Here is an 18,051-nt window from a genome sequence, read left to right on the forward strand (position 1 = left end):
TTAAGAAGCTGCATGATTTGATGCATAATTCATAGCACACAGCAGACTAGCAGAAATAGTATAGAACAGGTTATATAAATACAGTTTAAAGTTATCCACCACCAAACTCCAGTGTTTATATGTGACTCCAGAGGTTTTGGAGGGAAAGTTGGCCAATGAGATTTGCCCGGATGCTTGTGTGTTGATCTGTTGCCGTGGGCGCCCCTGAGAGGCCTGTGCTTTTGGCTGGGCATGCCATTGTCATGACAATAAAGCTTGCAGAAATTACAATTTGAAAGGCGATTGTGATTAGTAAAGAAAAGGAGTGGCTACGGAAGAGTGTTGGGATTTAACTGGAGTAGAAAACGGGAAGGGGTGAGAAAATAAGGAAGGAGGGAAACGTGAAAGGAGAACAGGACGAATGCACAGCTTGTGTGGGGCGGGTGGGTTGTCTTCTGAACCTCTGTGATCTAATCTAATAAACAGTGTTTGCTAAGGAAAACTTCACTATTACTCTTTAAACAATTCCCATAATAACTACTGAACTCGTCCCACACCTTTTGTCCTATAGAGAATGTGAAATGTGTGCTTATTGGGGACAGGTGCGATTAGACTTTGAAGGAGGGTACTGAGGCATAACTAGGGACCAGAATGTCATCAAGACTTGAGGGTGACTTTGGCCAATAAGCAACTATTTAGCAACACCATATACTTTGTGTAATGCTAAGTAATGCTTGCCATGTTCATTCAAAATAATGAATAAATCACAAGATTAAGATTTTGGCCGTAGGATTAATGGAAATAGATTTGATATGTGATGTTTTGATTTAAGTTTAAGAATTAGGCATTTTTAGGGAATTACATTTGGCATTAACATTTCTACTAATTCCATTATGAACACATAGATGTTTGCAACTCCCTTGTTTGGAAATCCTGGAGAAGTGGGAATAGGGTGTATGCCTCTGTTATCAGAGAGCCATTTCATCATTGTTTCGTCTCAGACGCATCTCATCCAACTGACCCCGAGCTAGAGCTGCACGATTAATTGTTAAAAAAAAACCGCAATCTCGATTCAAACACCCATACGGTCTTATTCCTAAATGACAACGATTCGGCCATGTCAAAATCATACAGGAATATTCAAATATGCGTTTGCACTGCCGCTCATCCAGAGAGAGCAGTTAGGCTATCTAGGTATGAAACAGCTTCACAAACAGTTTTTTCATCATACAGTATTTCCATGTTACAAATATTTAAATTGTCACAGAAGTACTGGGATAAAAGTTTATAGTTCGGATATAAACACTGATGTCTAAGGAAGCGCTCAAAATAGAGCAAATCACCTTCTGAAAGTAACTTGGTGCTTCAAATAACGATTGTATCGATTACATCATTACACCAGTAGGTGGCGACAAGTGACTGTTAAAAAATGTATTTGTCATTGAATTTCAAAAGATGCGTTCAAAAACACTGATTCATCCAGTATGAAACAAGTTAAGTCTTTATGAGTGAGTCATTGAATCATTCATTCAACCGATTAAAAAAAATAATTCATTCAAATGAATTAAGTCTATTTTAAATAGACTGCAGCATTTAACATTTTGTCTGAACCTCTAGTAAATTACATGTTAGCCTATTTTGTTTAGTTGTCTGTTCAGGATAGCGTGAGAATCGTGATCTTAAAAAATCATGAATCAATTTATCAATTTATCCTCAATTTATCCAGAAACGTACAGCTCTACCCAAGCACTCAGCGAAGCGCACGGTGGTCTCGATTCCATGTCGCCAAGCAGGCAGAGACAGAAGGATGATAGTGTGAGAATTGGACAGACTGGATCGAGAGCCTAATTATCTGTTCTAGCAGAGGCGAAAATAAGACTTGGTGGAGCGGACGGGAAGTGCGAGACAGTCCGTCTCCGTCACTCCTGACGGGACGTTTGATAATAACCACCACTCACGGCACTCTCTTCAGAAGTAAACACAGGAGAACAGATACAGTCACACCTCGAGAAATTGAGTTTGCAAGCGTGTTTTACCTCAGTCACGTATTATTTCTGTTTAAGCACACAAGTAAAAGACTGCGTTTACTGTGGCAGAGTAAGATGCTTCTCTGACCTTTCCCAAGAAGAAAAATCTGGAATTTGCAGGATGTCAACAGGTTGTGGATTTGTGGTGGGTCTGTGTCTTGTAGACAGCAGGGGGTCGGTTGGCAGGGTGAGAGGTGAAAGGTCAAAGAGCAAATAAGAGGAGCAGGAGGTACTGTTGATGGTAAAGAACAGATGTACTGGACCTGAAGAATAAAGAGAATGAAAGCATGTCAAATGTTTAAAGACGTTGAGGTTGCATCTTACTAAGTTCCTGACTTGCCAGAATGGATTTATTGTAGTGCCGTGAGAAAAGTTTTCTTAACCTTTGAGTTATAAAGTAATTTTTTTTTCTCCGTGTTGTAAGTGTCCATGAAGTTGATCATTTGATCAACTAAAACAGGTTAAAATTGGCTGGTATGTTGCTGGTAAAGCATGGCGCTAGTGTAAGTTTAATTAGGGAATTGTAGTTTAAAACAAAATAAATAAAAGTGGTAACACTTTACAATAAGGTCCCATTAGTTAACATTAGATACATTAACTATCAATGAGTTATACATTTGTCACAGTATTTATCAATCCTTGTCAACGTTAGTTCATAAAACCACAACTTTTCATTGTTTGTTCATGTCAGCTCAAGTCATTAAATAATATTTACTTGTAATGTAATAGTAAATTTAAAAATTGACATTAATTAAGATTGATAAATGTTTTCAAAGTATTTCTTATTGTTAGTTCATGTTAACTAATGTCGTTAACTAACTTTATTGAAAAGTGTTACCATGAAAGTTAGCATTTAAAATAATTCTCGAGTACAATGGATGCCATAATGAAAGTGTCTGCCAAATGCATATATGTACAAAACCCATAAGTAATAATTTGGATGTGTTGGAGAGCTCTTTTGTCTCCTGTTTTGCTTATTTCTGCATTTTTGCATGGCTTTTTTCCACTTTCAGCATGCACAGCTTAATCTTTTGCACTCCTTAATCAGTTGTAGCTGTTCAAAACCCATTAGCATCTTATCTACTCTCTATTTATAATCTAAAAGTTTAGTGAGACTTGAATGTCCACCGGTCATTCTACAGAGTTTCCTAAGAGTGTATGTAAAAGAATTAAATAAAGATCCACATGTGTTGGCTATCTAACAGGACTTGAGCAGGAGCAGGCCTAGGTTTTTTCAGGTTGCCTTTAATCGTACAATAGAGGGAAATACGCAACCAATTACAGTTAAATAACAGTTGGACAAACAGAGGCCTCCGGAAGAGCAAGGCAATGAATACCGGTCCCATCAATCAACAGCAGAGTTCGTTCTAAGGCTGCACAGTCGCGAAAGGCATAAAGGAAAAGGTAATTGTTTCCGGAGTAGCGGAAAAAAGGAACAATACAGGAACTATACGTGTGTAGGGCAATGTGCCGGGGGAGAGAGTTTAGACCTTCAAGCACACTCCAACCCCCTTGAGGACTAAGCGCTAGTCATATGACTTTCCCTTCCTGTGGAGTGTAGTTCAATCTATGGTACACACGGTCACAATAAGACAAGAATGTGCAGGAAGATAGGTGTGTTACTACGGGAAGGGTTGGGAGTGTCTCTGCCCTTCTAATTATTTCTGATTCTTGACAAGTCTGACCACGTTTTTCCATACCTCTCACTTTCAATGTTTATGTCTTTTTGTACATGTATAAAGCTGTTTAGTCTGTCTTAATTCACAGTTTCCGCTCAGATGCAATAGGTTATTGTTAGTAGTGTAGAAACATGTGATCTCCTTCATACAGGGTCAGAAGCTTCCAGAATCAGAGACAATGCATTTGCATTCTCATTTTGCTATCACAGAAGTGGATCGTGGTGTACTGGCCAAATTATTGGACAATTAGTCTGGAGATTTGCTGAATGTGTTAGTCAGTGCGAGATTGTGGTTTGAGCTGCATTTCTGTGATCTGGGTTTAATCATCCAGCTATGTTAATTGCACAGAAATGTAATATCTGTGTCGCTCGGACCATTTCACACAGGTTGTATAGTTCGCTTCTACACTAGAAAGTGTTGATGGCTTTAGTTTGAAGAAGAAAGTTTGAGTGTGCAACAACATCAAGGCACCTTTAACGATTACTATGCAGTGTGCAGTGTTAATCGTTGTTTATCATTCCACCCAAAAGATCAAGTGAATTAAACGGATAGAATATCTTTCCTGAATTCCTCTCTCTCTACTGCTCATTCTGACTTTCTGATTGAGTGTTTGATTTCTGTCCGTCTTGGCTTTGCTCTCAGTGGAATCTCAGGTGAATTGAAATGGATATAGATGGTATGTTTTGCTTGAACTAAATAGTGGTCAACCAATATGGGTTTTATAATTTACCACACACACACACACACACACACACACACACACACACACATTCTTGTACATCTATCTTTATGAGGACATTCATTGACACAATGCAATCTCTAACTGCTTACCCTAGCCTTACCCATCACAACTAAGTGCCTAACCCGAACCCTGACCCTAAACCTACCCTTAACCTAATTATAACCTTATCCCTAAAATCAAGTCTTGACCCTCAAACAGGCCTTTAAAGGGCTCTCAGAAAGTGAGGACCAGCCAAAATGTCATCACTTTACTCTCTTTGTCCTCACTCCAATGGTCTAACACTCAAACTGGTCCTCACAAAGATAGTTGTACAAGTACACACACACACAATATATAGAGAGAATAATGTAATCGGCAATAATGGCTTAATTCTAATGTGTGAGGTCGGGGTTGAAATGACAGGGAAAGGAAAACCCAAGTCTCTGTTTATGAAATTAACAAATATTGAGTCCTATTTCTCAACTGGCACCTCTTTCATGTCAACGCACTGCTAATGCCGCCCTCTTTCCCACTGGTACAGCTGCATGCTTCCAGAAACGCTCTGTGTACACAGTTCACAGCTAATGGGACACTGTGTCTTTATTTGGGATAGACTTATACTTTTGGGTGAGCTATTATATAATTGATGATCTGAAGCCTCCTTTTCACACTCTCACTAGTCACTCTAGGGATGTTATTTTGGTGACGTGTTTTTCGTCTTACACTCTTGCTCTTTGTCTTTCTCTTTCTCTGTGCACCCTATCACCCCTTTCCTCCTGCCCTCCTCTCTTTTCCTCTTCGCTCTGCAGAGCCTCCAACCAAAAACCAAAACTCTAAGCCCACCCTGTGCTCGGTGCACCCGGGTGAACTGCTCAAGCTCAACTGCCCGCTGCCCGAGGCGGCCGCCATCATCTGGACCAAAGACGGCTCCTCGCTGGGCCCTGACAACCGCACGCTCATAGATCAGGAGTGGCTACAGATCCGCGACGCCACCCCTAAGGACTCGGGCCTGTATGCGTGCAGTGTCGCGGGCTCAAAGGCCAGCGACGCGCTTTGCTTCATCGTAAACGTTACAGGTGAGACGCTTGTCTACCACAGGTGGCGCCTGAGTTTTCGTACGCCGTCTCTGCCTGAAATTGAATGGCGCTATAATTCTGTTTGTCTTATTTTCATTGCATTTTTAAGGTTCGTTGCTCACTTTACAATGCTGTGAGGTGGAAGATGTAGTCTTTAAGATGACTTTGCACGTCCTTTGCACGTTTCGTATTTGTCTGTATTGTTTTTACGACATTCATTGGCTCTGTAAATTGAGTATTAAGAACATATTAGGTGAAATGCCTGTTGTTTGCTTTTGTTTTACTCCTTTTGTTGTTGTGTTATACAAACATTTTGTCTGTTTTAACACGTCACATTAAATGTTACGTCTTTTTGACAGTTTGCCAGCTAGCTTTCATATCAGCTGGTCACAATCGTATCTCATAGTAACATTTTAAAATCTTTCTGAAATTTCAACTAAAGATTTATTTAATTTAACTGAAACTCAATATCATATATATATATAAGATATTGCATTTCATTTGACTGCAAAATGCTGTGTTCAACGCTGTAGTTACTACTGGTGTGTCTCATTTCGATTTATATTACAAAGAAATAAAAATATAGTAATTTACACCTCACGAGTCAATTTTATAGTGGATGTGAGGGTGTTGTTACGGCAGGGGAAACAAAGCAAGGTTACAGTATTCCCGGTACTCTCTGCAGATGCCATCTCATCCGGCGACGATGAGGACGACACGGAGCGATCAGACGATGTTGGGGCGGACGGCGAACAAATGCGTGAGTATCGGGACTGAGGGCCAAACACCAGTTGCCAAAAAGTACTATGTGAAATGCACTTTTATTTCCTATGATTTTTAGAGAAAATAAAAAAGTGCTAGCTGTAGATTCAACACGTTTGGCGTATTGTTTTTTTTTTTTTTATTAATGAAGGTATTCGTTTAATTAATGAAGGTATTTTTGCTACATTCACTGAGGCAGACTGCAGCGGAGTCTGATGTTAATTATGTCATCAAGCAATTCCAGCACAGACACATTCCCAGAATTCCAGGCCCTCTTTTCTTTTTCCTTTGAGTCTTTGCGTCCTCCCCTTCTCAGGTAGCTAGTCCATCAGGGGCCTGTCTGTAATTTAACTGCTAAGAGATGTGTTTTGGATTGGGCTCCATTTGGAGAATGGCAAAATGGAAAGACCTGAGGTAGAATATTAATGAAGTTTAGATAAAGGAGAAATTCCGAAGATGTTAAAAGCCTTGTTAATCAATAGAGTGCTGCAAGGAATTTTGTATTTTGAAGCCTAAATACAATCTCCAGAAGTTAGGCACCTAATCACACAAACTACTATAATCACAAGGCTGACTATTGAGTAGATGAGTTTACTTGTTACTTGATGACGTTTAATGTCCCCAACGACTTATGTAGTCCCATTGCAACAACATTTTTAACGACACGTAAAAGCTTAAAAAAACAGTGGGATATTGCTGAGACCTTATTTCAGGCCCAAACCCATTGAAATCACCCATTGACTTTGAAGTTAAAAAATGCTAACTCATTTCCCGTCTTTTTGTCATGGTCATCTCTAATTGCTTCATATTTTTTGAGAACCTTATGCAAAGGAGAAGCGTTGACAGGTGAGGAAAGGAAATTGACTACACTTCCACTGTTGAAACGAGTGGCATACCCAACAAAATCTGTTTTGAGTTGTTCAAAACTAAATATTAAAGAGGGTTGTTGGAAAGAGGGGTGGAGCGAGGTCTTTCAGCTAATGGGCTCTGGTTTGGATCTGCACCAACACTTTTCTGTGTAAGCTTTGGAGGTCTGGCCTTTGGCCGTGTACGAGTGGAGTTGAGGTGGGTGTGTTGGGGAATTGGGGTTGGGATGGAGGGGTGTTTAGCATTGTGCTTGGGGCGGTTTCGGGCTCAGTGGGTTGGATTTATGCCCAGCTGAACCACTCAGAACTCTTTGATATTTCTGTGCAATGGGGCCTCAACAACAGCAGTCTCAAAAACACACATTTTTTTCCCCTCTCACGAGAAAGTTTCCTTTATTTGTGAGATGTGTTGCTCTCAGACAATGTGTGCTGGAGTAGACAACACTGGGATTGTTTAAAGACTAAATGTTTTTTCTTTCTCTGCTTAGCTTGATGGAATTAGCTGCCGGGATGTCTCAATGTTTCAGTTTACTGACTGATCTTTGCACTGATAACGGTGGTATTTGTTGATAGTCCCTTCCAGATTCCAAGAGTTTTTGAAGAAAAATGTCAATAAAGGTTCAGTGGTCAGGCCATCTGTCACTGGAGGTCACCTGTCTTGGGGCTTCCCAGGACATCCGACCCTACCACCCCAGTGTCTGAGGGTCATTCCCATCTTCAAACCTGAACCGTTAACAAAGTTAAAAGGAGTCAGGCTTACAGATTTGTAGTCTGCTGTCCGTCAGGGCGCCGAGGTCAAAGAGAATGACCGTTACGAAAGAATTCCCGTGAGATGAGATGAAAAAGTTGGGTGGTGAGGAAAGAAAACAGACGGAGAGATAGAGAAGGGTTGAGATGAAAACCAATTAGCGTGCCTTCGTGCTGAAGGGAAGATGTCTGTTTACAAGTCTCATATCAAGTCGTTTGCAACCTTCCTGTTAGCTATCTGTCGAACAAATGAAATTGGATGTGATGGTCCAGTTCCCTCTTGGCAAGCCACTGTGTTTTTGGACCGACTTGTTTTATTCTCCTTTTCTCTTGTGTATTTCCAGAGCGAACGGGAATATGTTTTTATTTAAGCCGCTCACTGTGAGTTGCAGGGTTCCCTTAAGCAGATGGGCGGTGCAGTCATGCAGTGCTGCGAGTGTGAATAACTGTTTCGATTTACATCCGTGGTCATGGCTTCCTGTTTCCCCTTGCTGAGTTTCAGGCGCCTCCTGCTTTCTCTCTCTCTTGGCAATGATGTAGTTCTGATGGGATATTTAGGTCGGATCAAAATTAATTTTGATTGTTTTACTTTATTGATTTGCCATTTCAATGCATTTCTTTGTGTCAATGTTATTTGGTATTATTTATAGCATTTATTAATATTTCGAATACATTTTTGTTTATTTTATGTTTTAGTAATTTTGGTTAGCTCTTTTTACTTAGCTTTAATTAATTAATTAATTTAATTGTTGTTTTAGTACTTTCGATTTCAATTTATTTCAATTTTATTTCAGTTTCTAATTTTGTATTGAAAAAATCATTTCATTTATTTCTATAATTTATATAACATGATTATATCATATTTTATTTAATCTTTTTTTAATTTTTAAGTTAATATTTTTTATTTTATTTCAGCTTTATTTCGATTAATGTCATTTTTTTAATAGTTTTAGATGCATTAAATGCACAGGCACATAAACAGCATAAAATAATTTACATGTGACAAATGCTTTGTCAGCGCATTACAAGTGCGATTTGGACAACAATCACAGTACAATAATAATAGTATTTATTTAAATTGCTGCCTTTTTTGGTTTAACAGTCCCACACGTTCATATTGCAATTTAGATTTTATGTTGATTAATTGTAAGGCCCTAATGCTGATCTTCAGAACTATGCAGAATGCTAAAAACAAACTAACGTCTTCTTCAGTCAACTATATAAGCCAAAAGCTACTGTTTTTGGCTTTGATCTTGAGTTTTTCCATAAACATAGATATAGAAAACACTGTAGATGTCAGGGGCTGATGTATGAACTGCTGAAAGCAGATAAGAGAGGGGGTGTAGATAATAAAAACCTCCAGTTTGCATGGAGGTATTATGTGATGCATATCAAAGCTGCATGTAATCTTAAAGGCTTAGACACTGACATCAAAGAAAATATATAGTGCACTACAAGCGTGATTCTTGGTGATATTTGGATGTTGTAAATGGTTGGTTGTAATTGCTCCTTCTTGCCTGCAGGGGCGCCATTTTGGACCTTTCCGGAGAAGATGGAGAAGAAGCTGCACGCCGTCCCAGCTGCCAACACTGTGAAGTTTCGGTGCGCTGCAGCAGGAAACCCCAAGCCCAAAATGCGCTGGCTGAAAAACGCAAAACCCTTCAGACAGGAGGATCGCATGGGTGGCTACAAGGTGAGAGATCTTCACTAGTGCTATATGAGAATTGGACCTCATTGCATGGTCTTCGACATATACATTTAATAAGGCTTAAATAGTAGTGCTTTTTAAAAATGAAAGTGCTTTTAGAAATAGGTACCCTTTTTGTACAGGCAGATTTGCATGAGTCAGAATTGTCAGTGTAAAACAGTTGGTGAAGCACTGACTCTTGGTTAAAGTGTAATAGATGTGTGGGGCGATTGGCCGATGTACCCCGATCAGTGTCTGTTTGCACTTTCGTCTCTGAAAACACAGCTGTTCCACACAGAAGGTCACTAATGATTGAGCTGCTCACGCTCGATTGATCTGAAGACTCAGATATGAGCTCAGTGTCTGACTATAGGACCATGAACTGGTTCATTCGATAATCCAGACTTGAATTTCCTTTTAAATATGAATTATTTTTAATAACAATAATAACTTTCAAATATATGCTTTGGAAACATAAAGCAATTATTGCAATAATTCATTATACAAAGAAATGATAAAAGTCACCACCCTTCACCTAGACTACAGTTTTCGTGTAAAAAAAAAAAGTGTGTTCACACTTGGCTTGTTTGGTTCGATTAAAACGTACTCTAGTGCAATTGCTCTCTTAGTGTTCTCTGTTCTCTGTACGCTGCCAATCCGAAGTCTAGTGCGCACCAAACAAGCAGACGAGACCACTGAAAAGATTGGTCTCTGTCCGCTTCCAAACAAACTCTGGTGCAGCTACGCACATACAACAAGCACATTTAGCCTTGAACACAGCATTGTTTTGGATGTTCGGTAAGTTCCGTCTCGAAATATGTCATAAATGCCGAGCAATCAGGTTAGGTTTAGGTTCGGTGTAAAAAATGCCAATTTGAACGCTAAGCGGACCAGGACTAAATGTTTTTGTTTTGTTTTGACCAAACGAACCAAGCCAACCAAACTACAAGTGTGAACACATCCTAAGATATCAAATATTTCATAAAATAAATGAATCATTGGATAACGTACATAAACTAGTGCCTGAGGTAAATGAACCCTTATTTTGTCATCATTTGTTGGGTCTCAAAAGGCCGAGGGTTTGGGCAGAGTTGTGGAGCGAAAGTCTCCATGGAAGAGACGCTGGATTTGTGGTTTGCAGTCACGAGAGCTGAATTCCTGGGGGGGGGGGAGGGAGCTCGCTCGTCTGTCGGCACGGCGATATTACTTTTCCCATGGTGCTCTCGCTCGAAAAACCCTCGTCTTCTGGGCCAATTTCTCTCTCTCCTGTTTGTTCTGTCAGTGCTCCTGTCAGATTTGCCCTCCATTTTGTAAGTCGTCACACACAAGTGTGAAATTGAGGATAGCCTCCTGGAGTTTTGTTTGAGATGAATTCGATTTGAGAATATATGTGTTTGTGTGTCCGCCAGATAATGTGCCCGAATACGATTTAGGTAAACAAGTCACTTAACTGTTCTGAATGTGTGCTGTTGTACTATGCAGGAAGTTTGTTTTTGATTTTTCCTTTTTCCTGTTCAGGTCCGGCTCCAGCACTGGACTCTAATCATGGAGAGTGTCGTTCCCTCTGATAAAGGAAACTACACCTGCCTGGTGGAGAACGCCTATGGATCCATCAATCACACCTACACGCTGGATGTAGTGGGTGAGTCTTGTTTATGGACATGTTTGTTGACCATTTTTGGATACTGGTAAACAGGGCATGAAAGGAATCTTAGGTCCGGTTTACACCCGGTATTAAGATGTATTTTGGTCGATCGGATCACAAGTGGACGAGGAAGACACATTCCCGTTTACACCTGTCTCATTTGTTCACTTTCAATCATTTCTTCGTGGGGAGGGTCTATGGGCGGGTAAATGCATGAACTTTTTCAGATCTTTCAATCTAATGGACAAAATAAGCTTGTGTAATTTACATATGAACGCATACGCTGACAGAAAAACACACGGAGAGCATCAGCTTTAGTTTCTGCTCTGACAGCCGCAAGACCAGCCGAACGCTGTGTGTGTGTGTGTGTGTTAGAAATCAGGAATGGTGAGAGAACATTGTGCTTTGTACGTTTTTCGTCTTCAAACCAAACTTGGGTCTTCAGCCGACAAAGTTTAAATCCCGTCTGGCTAGTGCGCTTCCCATAATGTTTACTCATTAGGTCAGTAGACGGAGAGTAGATGGTCTTTTGTGTCTGGTGTGTATGGTCATTCGACCACATGAGCGTTTACACTATGAAAGCAATCCGGTCAATGCGTTTTCGACTTCCTCTGGAAGTGGTTGAAAGTGGACAAGCTCAAAACGTTTTAGACCCCATTTACACCTGTATTTAGCGTCGTCCACTTGTGATCCGATCGACCATATCGCATTTTAATACCAGGGCCTCTGAGTGGACAACACAGCAAGTGAAGTAAAAAAGGAGAGAAAAGAGAAGGGATAGTCAAAAAAGAAAATGCTGTCTCTTATGCTCACCATGGCTGCATTTATTTGATAAAAAATGCAGTTAAAATAACATTGTGAATATTGTTTCACACAAAGCTGTCTTGTGGCTTTAAAAGACTTGGAAGGGTTAATTTTCATTTTTGGGGTGAATTGTGCCTATAATTCATAGCTGTCTGCTCTAGTTGTTTGAGTAGACCTGCCATCTCCAACCTCAGAACCAAGCTATATTTTTGCATGCACACACCCATGAACAGAACGCAGACACGCAAGGACAAAGGCTCACACACACATATATATATGCTCCCTATTTAGGGCCCCTGTTCTGGGTTAAGTAAAAGCAGTCTTTCAGAAGGTCTCTGTTTTTCTTTTCTGTTTTATTGCAGGGCTGTAAAGCCCTTTTGTGTCTGACTCAGTCTAATACTCTCATCACAGAGAAAGCAGGAGAGAAAAGAGGCAGAGGAAATGGATTATGCTGTTTTTCTGTTGTTTTTCACTTTAATGTTAGACTAACCTACCTGGGAAGTAAATGAAAATGACAAGATGAGAAAACGAAGGTTGGGAGAGCGAAAACATTTTCCCTGTGCCGGAATTGGAGTCTCGCTGACCCTTCGAACGGGTCAATGAAAGTTGCGCCAATCTGAACTGGCCTGCATTTCAAAGCTGGACAAAGTACAAAGCGCTGACACTTGAAAGAGCCAAAAAGACACTAATTATTGCTGTTTACTGTGGATGTCAGCCAGAATCCAGCGCAGAAACTTCAACTGTAGATAACTTCCAACAATACCCCCTTATACCAATTTGTGCACATTATGTACTTATCTAAGTTTAGGACTCCCAGTCACCATCCACTGCCACTCATAGCATGTTGGTACTCAAATTTGGTCACAGTAATTTAAAGTCTTATTAACAGTACAATTTCGAATTAAGATTAGTTCTCATGGCTTACTAATTAGTTCACTCATTTTAGTAAACAGAGCGTCTATTTACACTAAGTGCAAAGAGCCCGCCTTGTTGACAGAGGCTATTTACACTAACTATTATTAACTTAATTACTCTTTGTCAGTCTCGTTAATGTGTAGATCATATAAAGTGGTTCTTTACACTGACAGCCACGTAAATACATCTGCATTATGAAGCATACAGCACAATCTCACAATCTGATTGGCATGTTTCAAACCATCCAGACCTAGTAACTCGGTGCATCTCCACCCTGATTTCTCTCTCAGTCAATCACACGCCGCAACTCCTCCCGCGTATGCTAAGTCAGCAGGTTACCCAGAGTTCAACAGTCTCGCTTCGGGATGCCAGATCAGCCTGTAAATGCCTGGCTAGTGATGTAATCGATCGATTGTGATTTGGTGGAGAATGCGGGCACGCGGTTGGCACTTGGCTCAACTTGTGGGCTGACTCAATGGGTTTTTGGAGGATGATCTGACAAACTGGTTTCTAAAAAGCATCTTGGTTAGGGTAGTGCACAAGTGGCTACTAGCAAGTGTTTTTGCTATAGCGTAACACAATCAATCTAAAACACTTGCTAGCCACTCCAAAGGAATGCTTTCTGTCTGACTTGGATATTTGGTATAGATCTCTGTGTGTGAGCAAAGTTTGCCTCTCTAACTTTTTGTTTCTCATCTGTTCTTCTTCATCTGTCTGTCTTTTCTTTTCACTGCCCATCTGTTGGGCATCTTTTATACTCTGCATCCCTTTAACCCCAGCCCTCTCTTTTTTCTCTTTCTGCTCATTGTTTTGAGCTTTTCTTGTGCCCCCTCTTGTGCCCCTCAGTCCTAAATCCTCTTACATCCCCCGTAAACCTTCGCTGCATGTCTGTGAAGGTTGACCTCTCCACATCTCCTGTGTGACATCATGCCTGTGTGTCTGTGTGTGTCGGGGTAACCAGGAGACGCGTCAGAATTACAGGGCGACAGTAATGTTGTGTTGTGAAGACAATGAGGTGTGTTAGTAATGTGGTTTAGTCTGTTTAGTTTCTGATTTTTTTTTTTCTTTGGAAAACGTGATTCCTTACTCTATCCGTGAGGTCCTCACTCAGGATTATTATAGTTAACCAAAACTAAAACCATTTTTGTTTTGAAATAAAATAAACGTTAACTGAAATAAAATATTCACATAACAATAAAATATATACATAAACTTATTTTATTTCAGCTAGTTGCCAAGGAATAACTAAGACACACAACAAAATTACTAAAACTTACTGAAATGTCTAAAAATATTAAAATAAAAACTTCTAACAAAAAGTTTGTACATATACACGTTCATGTTTCATGGGGACTATCCATAGACATAATGATTGTTATACTGTACAAACTGTATAGTCTATCCCCTTAAACTAACACTACCCCTAAACCAACCCATCACAGAAAACTTTCTGTATTTTTACATTTTCAAAAAACATCACTTTGTATGATTTATAAGCTGTTTTCCTCATGGGGACCAAAAAATGTCTCCACAAGGACAAGGAAAAGTGAATGTCCTAATAATAGAAAATCTCACTACCAAGTGTTTTAACTTTAATTTAATTTTAACTTTAGTTTACTCATTATTGTGACCTTTTGGGAAACAAAAATCATATCTGATCATATTTAAGTGGAACAAAGGGAATGAAATGACAAGCGAGAATGTTCCTGATACACCCGGAACCGCAGCTGATATACGGTGGACACTGGACATCTGTCTTATTTTCCCCCCACTTTGCCTTTCTTCATCTGTGTTTGCTCAGTCCTTATCTGCTGAGATAATGCAACAGCCTCTGTTTTGTGAAGTCTTAACAGCAGCCTGATAGGACAGTAGGTGTGGTGATCTGAATGCCAAACGTTCACGTATACCTTAAATGTCTTTTTTGATTTTTCTGATTTTTAATAAAAGTTTAGAAAAAAAGACGAATATAATTATGTTCTGTTCCAAAAGCGTGTAAGGTTCCTAACAAGACATGGGAATTGAAAGCTATTTCAAACTTTAGTGAGTACATTTTTTTGGGGTATTGTGTTTGTTGTGCTGTTGCGAGTCGGTCTCTTTATTGTTAATGTTAGGTCAGAATCAAATTGGTACATACACTGCCAGTCAAAAGTTTGGTATCAGTAAGATTTTAAAAAAATAAATTAATACTTTTATTCAGCAAGAATGCATTAAATTGATCAAAAGTGACAGTACTAAAGACATTTATAATTGTGCTGTCAAATCGATTAATCGCGATTAATTGCATCTAACATAAAAGTTTTTAAATATATATAGTGTGTGTGTGTGTGTGTGTGTGTATGTAGTTATTAGAGCTGTTTTGACTCTTTCTTCAATACAGAACTTATTCCTCTCTTATCATTCACACTTGCACAAATTCTTTCATTATCTGGAAAAAAATTTGTTCCACTGAAGAAAGTGAAATGTTAGTTGGGAAGAGAATTTTTATAAATAAGGATTTCGAGACACTTTGGATGCATTATTTCATATCTCTTACATTTGATGACCAAATAAATTACGATGCTGAACAAATTAAACGTTCAATAATAAAGACTGTAAAAAAAAGAAAGAAAAATGGCTGAATGGGTTATATGTATATATACACATTTACATACAAACTTTTATGTTAGATGCGATTAATCGCGATAAACCAATTTAACATTACAAATAAATGCTGTTCTTTTGCACAAAATTATTAAGCAGCACAACTGCTATTGCAGTTTCTTCAGCAGCAAATCATCATATTAGAATGATTTCTGAAGGATCATGTGACACTGAAGACTGGAGTAATGATGCTGAAAATTCAGCTTTGATCACAGGAATAAATTACAGTTTAAAATATACTGAGATGGAAAACAGTTCTTTTAAATTGTAAAAATATTTCACAATATTCCTGTTTTTACTGATTTTTTTATCACACAAACACAGCCTTGGTGAGCATAAGAGACTTTTTTTTTTTTGAGAAAAATGTAACTGACCCTAAACTTTTAAACAGTAGCGTACATGATAAATATTCATATAATAATGCTCATTCTTCTTGGTTGTTATCAGAACGCTCTCCTCACCGGCCCATCCTTCAGGCAGGCCTGCCGGCCAACATCACTGTTCATGTCGGAGGGGACGCAAGGTTCGTCTGTAAAGTTTACAGTGACGCTCAGCCTCACATCCAGTGGCTGCAGCACATCGTGAAGAACGGCAGCCGTTACGGCCCCGATGGACTACCCTATGTCCGCGTGTTAAAGGTAGGCTTGGTTTTCATGTTTCAAACAATCTGATTTGGCTTTCACTTTTCTCGGAAACAAGAATGCTTTTATTTTCAGATGTTTTGATGCGGCTAAATTCTTTTAAAAAGAATGAGAAGATGCAAAAACGAAAGACTATTCTCACAGCAGATATCCTTGTTTTTCTCATGCCATGTAATGGGTGGTGCTCCCTCCTTTTCCGCTCTCCTATCCTTCCCAAAGAGCACGAGAGATTGTAACAAGCTCCCATATGTGTGTTTTTGTCCCTGTGCGCGGCACCTTCTAGCGCTCGGGCATAAACAGCTCGGACGTGGAAGTGCTCTTGCTCACCAATGTTACAGAAGAGGACTCTGGTGAATATACGTGCCAAGTGTCCAATTATATTGGTCAGGTCAGCCAGTCCGGTTGGCTCACTGTCCTACCAGGTAAAACCAAGAACGAGACATTGATTCCCCGGCGCCCCTTCCCCCTCTGCTGGTGTTTTGGGTTGTTTTTTTGTCGTCCTGGTGATCCTGGGATTTTCGCTGAGCCGTTGTGGTGTGGTCTGGTGTATTATTTTCCTTATTTGTTTTTGGTGGATCTTTCCTGGTGCCATCCAGCCAATCAGACATGGAAACAAGCCTTTGGTCTGTCCTTGCCTCTGCCTTCCTGTTCTGTGTCAATGACATGTTTCCCATGTCTGTTTTTCCCTTTCCTTTATCACTTTTCTTTAGTTTCTCACTCTAATCTTTCTTTCCGAAAGGCAGTGGCTTGTTTTCCATGTTTCTTCACTTGTGTTTGCATGGACCCTTGAGGATCTGGTGGGTTCACCTGTGTTGGGTTCAGAGGTTTTCGACCTTCATTTCGATCTACGTTTATGGCGTTTTTTTCCCCTGCTGTTTCTGTTTGATAATCTTCTCTAACGAAGTGGAACATCTACCATTTCTGTAATGCGTAGATGGGAAATACAACATTGAACATCTCCTTTTCTCTTCTTGGTATTTTGGGTCTGATTTGTTTCTTTTCTTCTTTCTTTCCTCCACTTCCATCCTTTCTTGTATCTCCCTTCCATCATCTCCATCTTCCTCTTCTCCTGCTGTTTCTCTCAGACGGCAGGTGTGAACACTACGGACAAAGAGATCGAGGTGCTCTACCTGCCTAATGTAACTTTCGAGGATGCGGGCGAGTATACATGCTTGGCGGGTAACTCTATTGGGATCTCCTATCACACTGCTTGGTTGACGGTGCTTCCAGGTATACACTCCTCCTCTACTGCTTCTGTACACACACTTCTTTTTTGTCGAAGTCACGTTGGTTGATATCGCGCCAACGTTCTTTGAGAGGAAACATGAGGCACTTTGGACGGTGTTACTTTAGTATTGATGTACTATTGTAGTTATTATTAATATTTTGAATTAGATTATATTTTTTATAGATTCTGTTTTCACTTACCCTCTGGTGCTCTTCGATCATTTTTGACCAAAACATTTTACGTTTGTTTTTTATTTTTATTTATGGAATTGTACACTTGCTATGTGAACACACAAAAAAATCATGGATTTTGTTATGAAAAATTTTCATAACAATAAACGTAAAATTCGATAACTTTTTTTAAGTTCACTTTTTGAAACATTTTTCACTTCAGCAATAATTTGCCAAATGATTGTCTTTGTAAAGAGACCAAAGTCTGTTCTCCAAAGCTTTCAAGATTTATCGCATTATTGCACTAAAATAGTACATTCATTTAATTGAAATAAAAATTAAATAATTCGATAATTTTTGATTGCCAGCTACATTATTTTATATATATATATATATATATATATATATATATATATATATATATATATATATATATATATATATATATATATATATATGTATGT

General features: G+C 39.3%; 1 protein-coding gene across 7 annotated transcripts in view; it reads left to right on the forward strand.

Moving 5' to 3' along the window:
* The window catches only part of fgfr2 (fibroblast growth factor receptor 2), a 49,077-nt gene that overhangs the window by 7,298 nt on the left and 23,728 nt on the right, over positions 1-18,051 (forward strand). For 4 of the 7 annotated variants that reach the window (XM_084092489.1, XM_084092491.1, XM_084092490.1 and 1 more), the window contains exons 3-8: positions 5,216-5,482; positions 6,168-6,242; positions 9,381-9,550; positions 11,063-11,186; positions 15,996-16,186; positions 17,275-17,419. In XM_084092489.1, the coding sequence (XP_083948615.1) occupies positions 5,216-5,482; positions 6,168-6,242; positions 9,381-9,550; positions 11,063-11,186; positions 15,996-16,186; positions 17,275-17,419 (972 nt within the window). The remainder of the gene's footprint in view (positions 1-5,215; positions 5,483-6,167; positions 6,243-9,380; positions 9,551-11,062; positions 11,187-15,995; positions 16,187-17,274; positions 17,420-18,051) is intronic. The other 3 variants (XM_084092493.1, XM_084092495.1, XM_084092494.1) reach the window with 2 other exon arrangements.

Source organism: Abramis brama (assembly GCF_963993115.1).
Source record: "Abramis brama genome assembly, chromosome: 19".
In the NCBI taxonomy this organism is placed as follows: Eukaryota; Metazoa; Chordata; class Actinopteri; order Cypriniformes; family Leuciscidae; genus Abramis; species Abramis brama.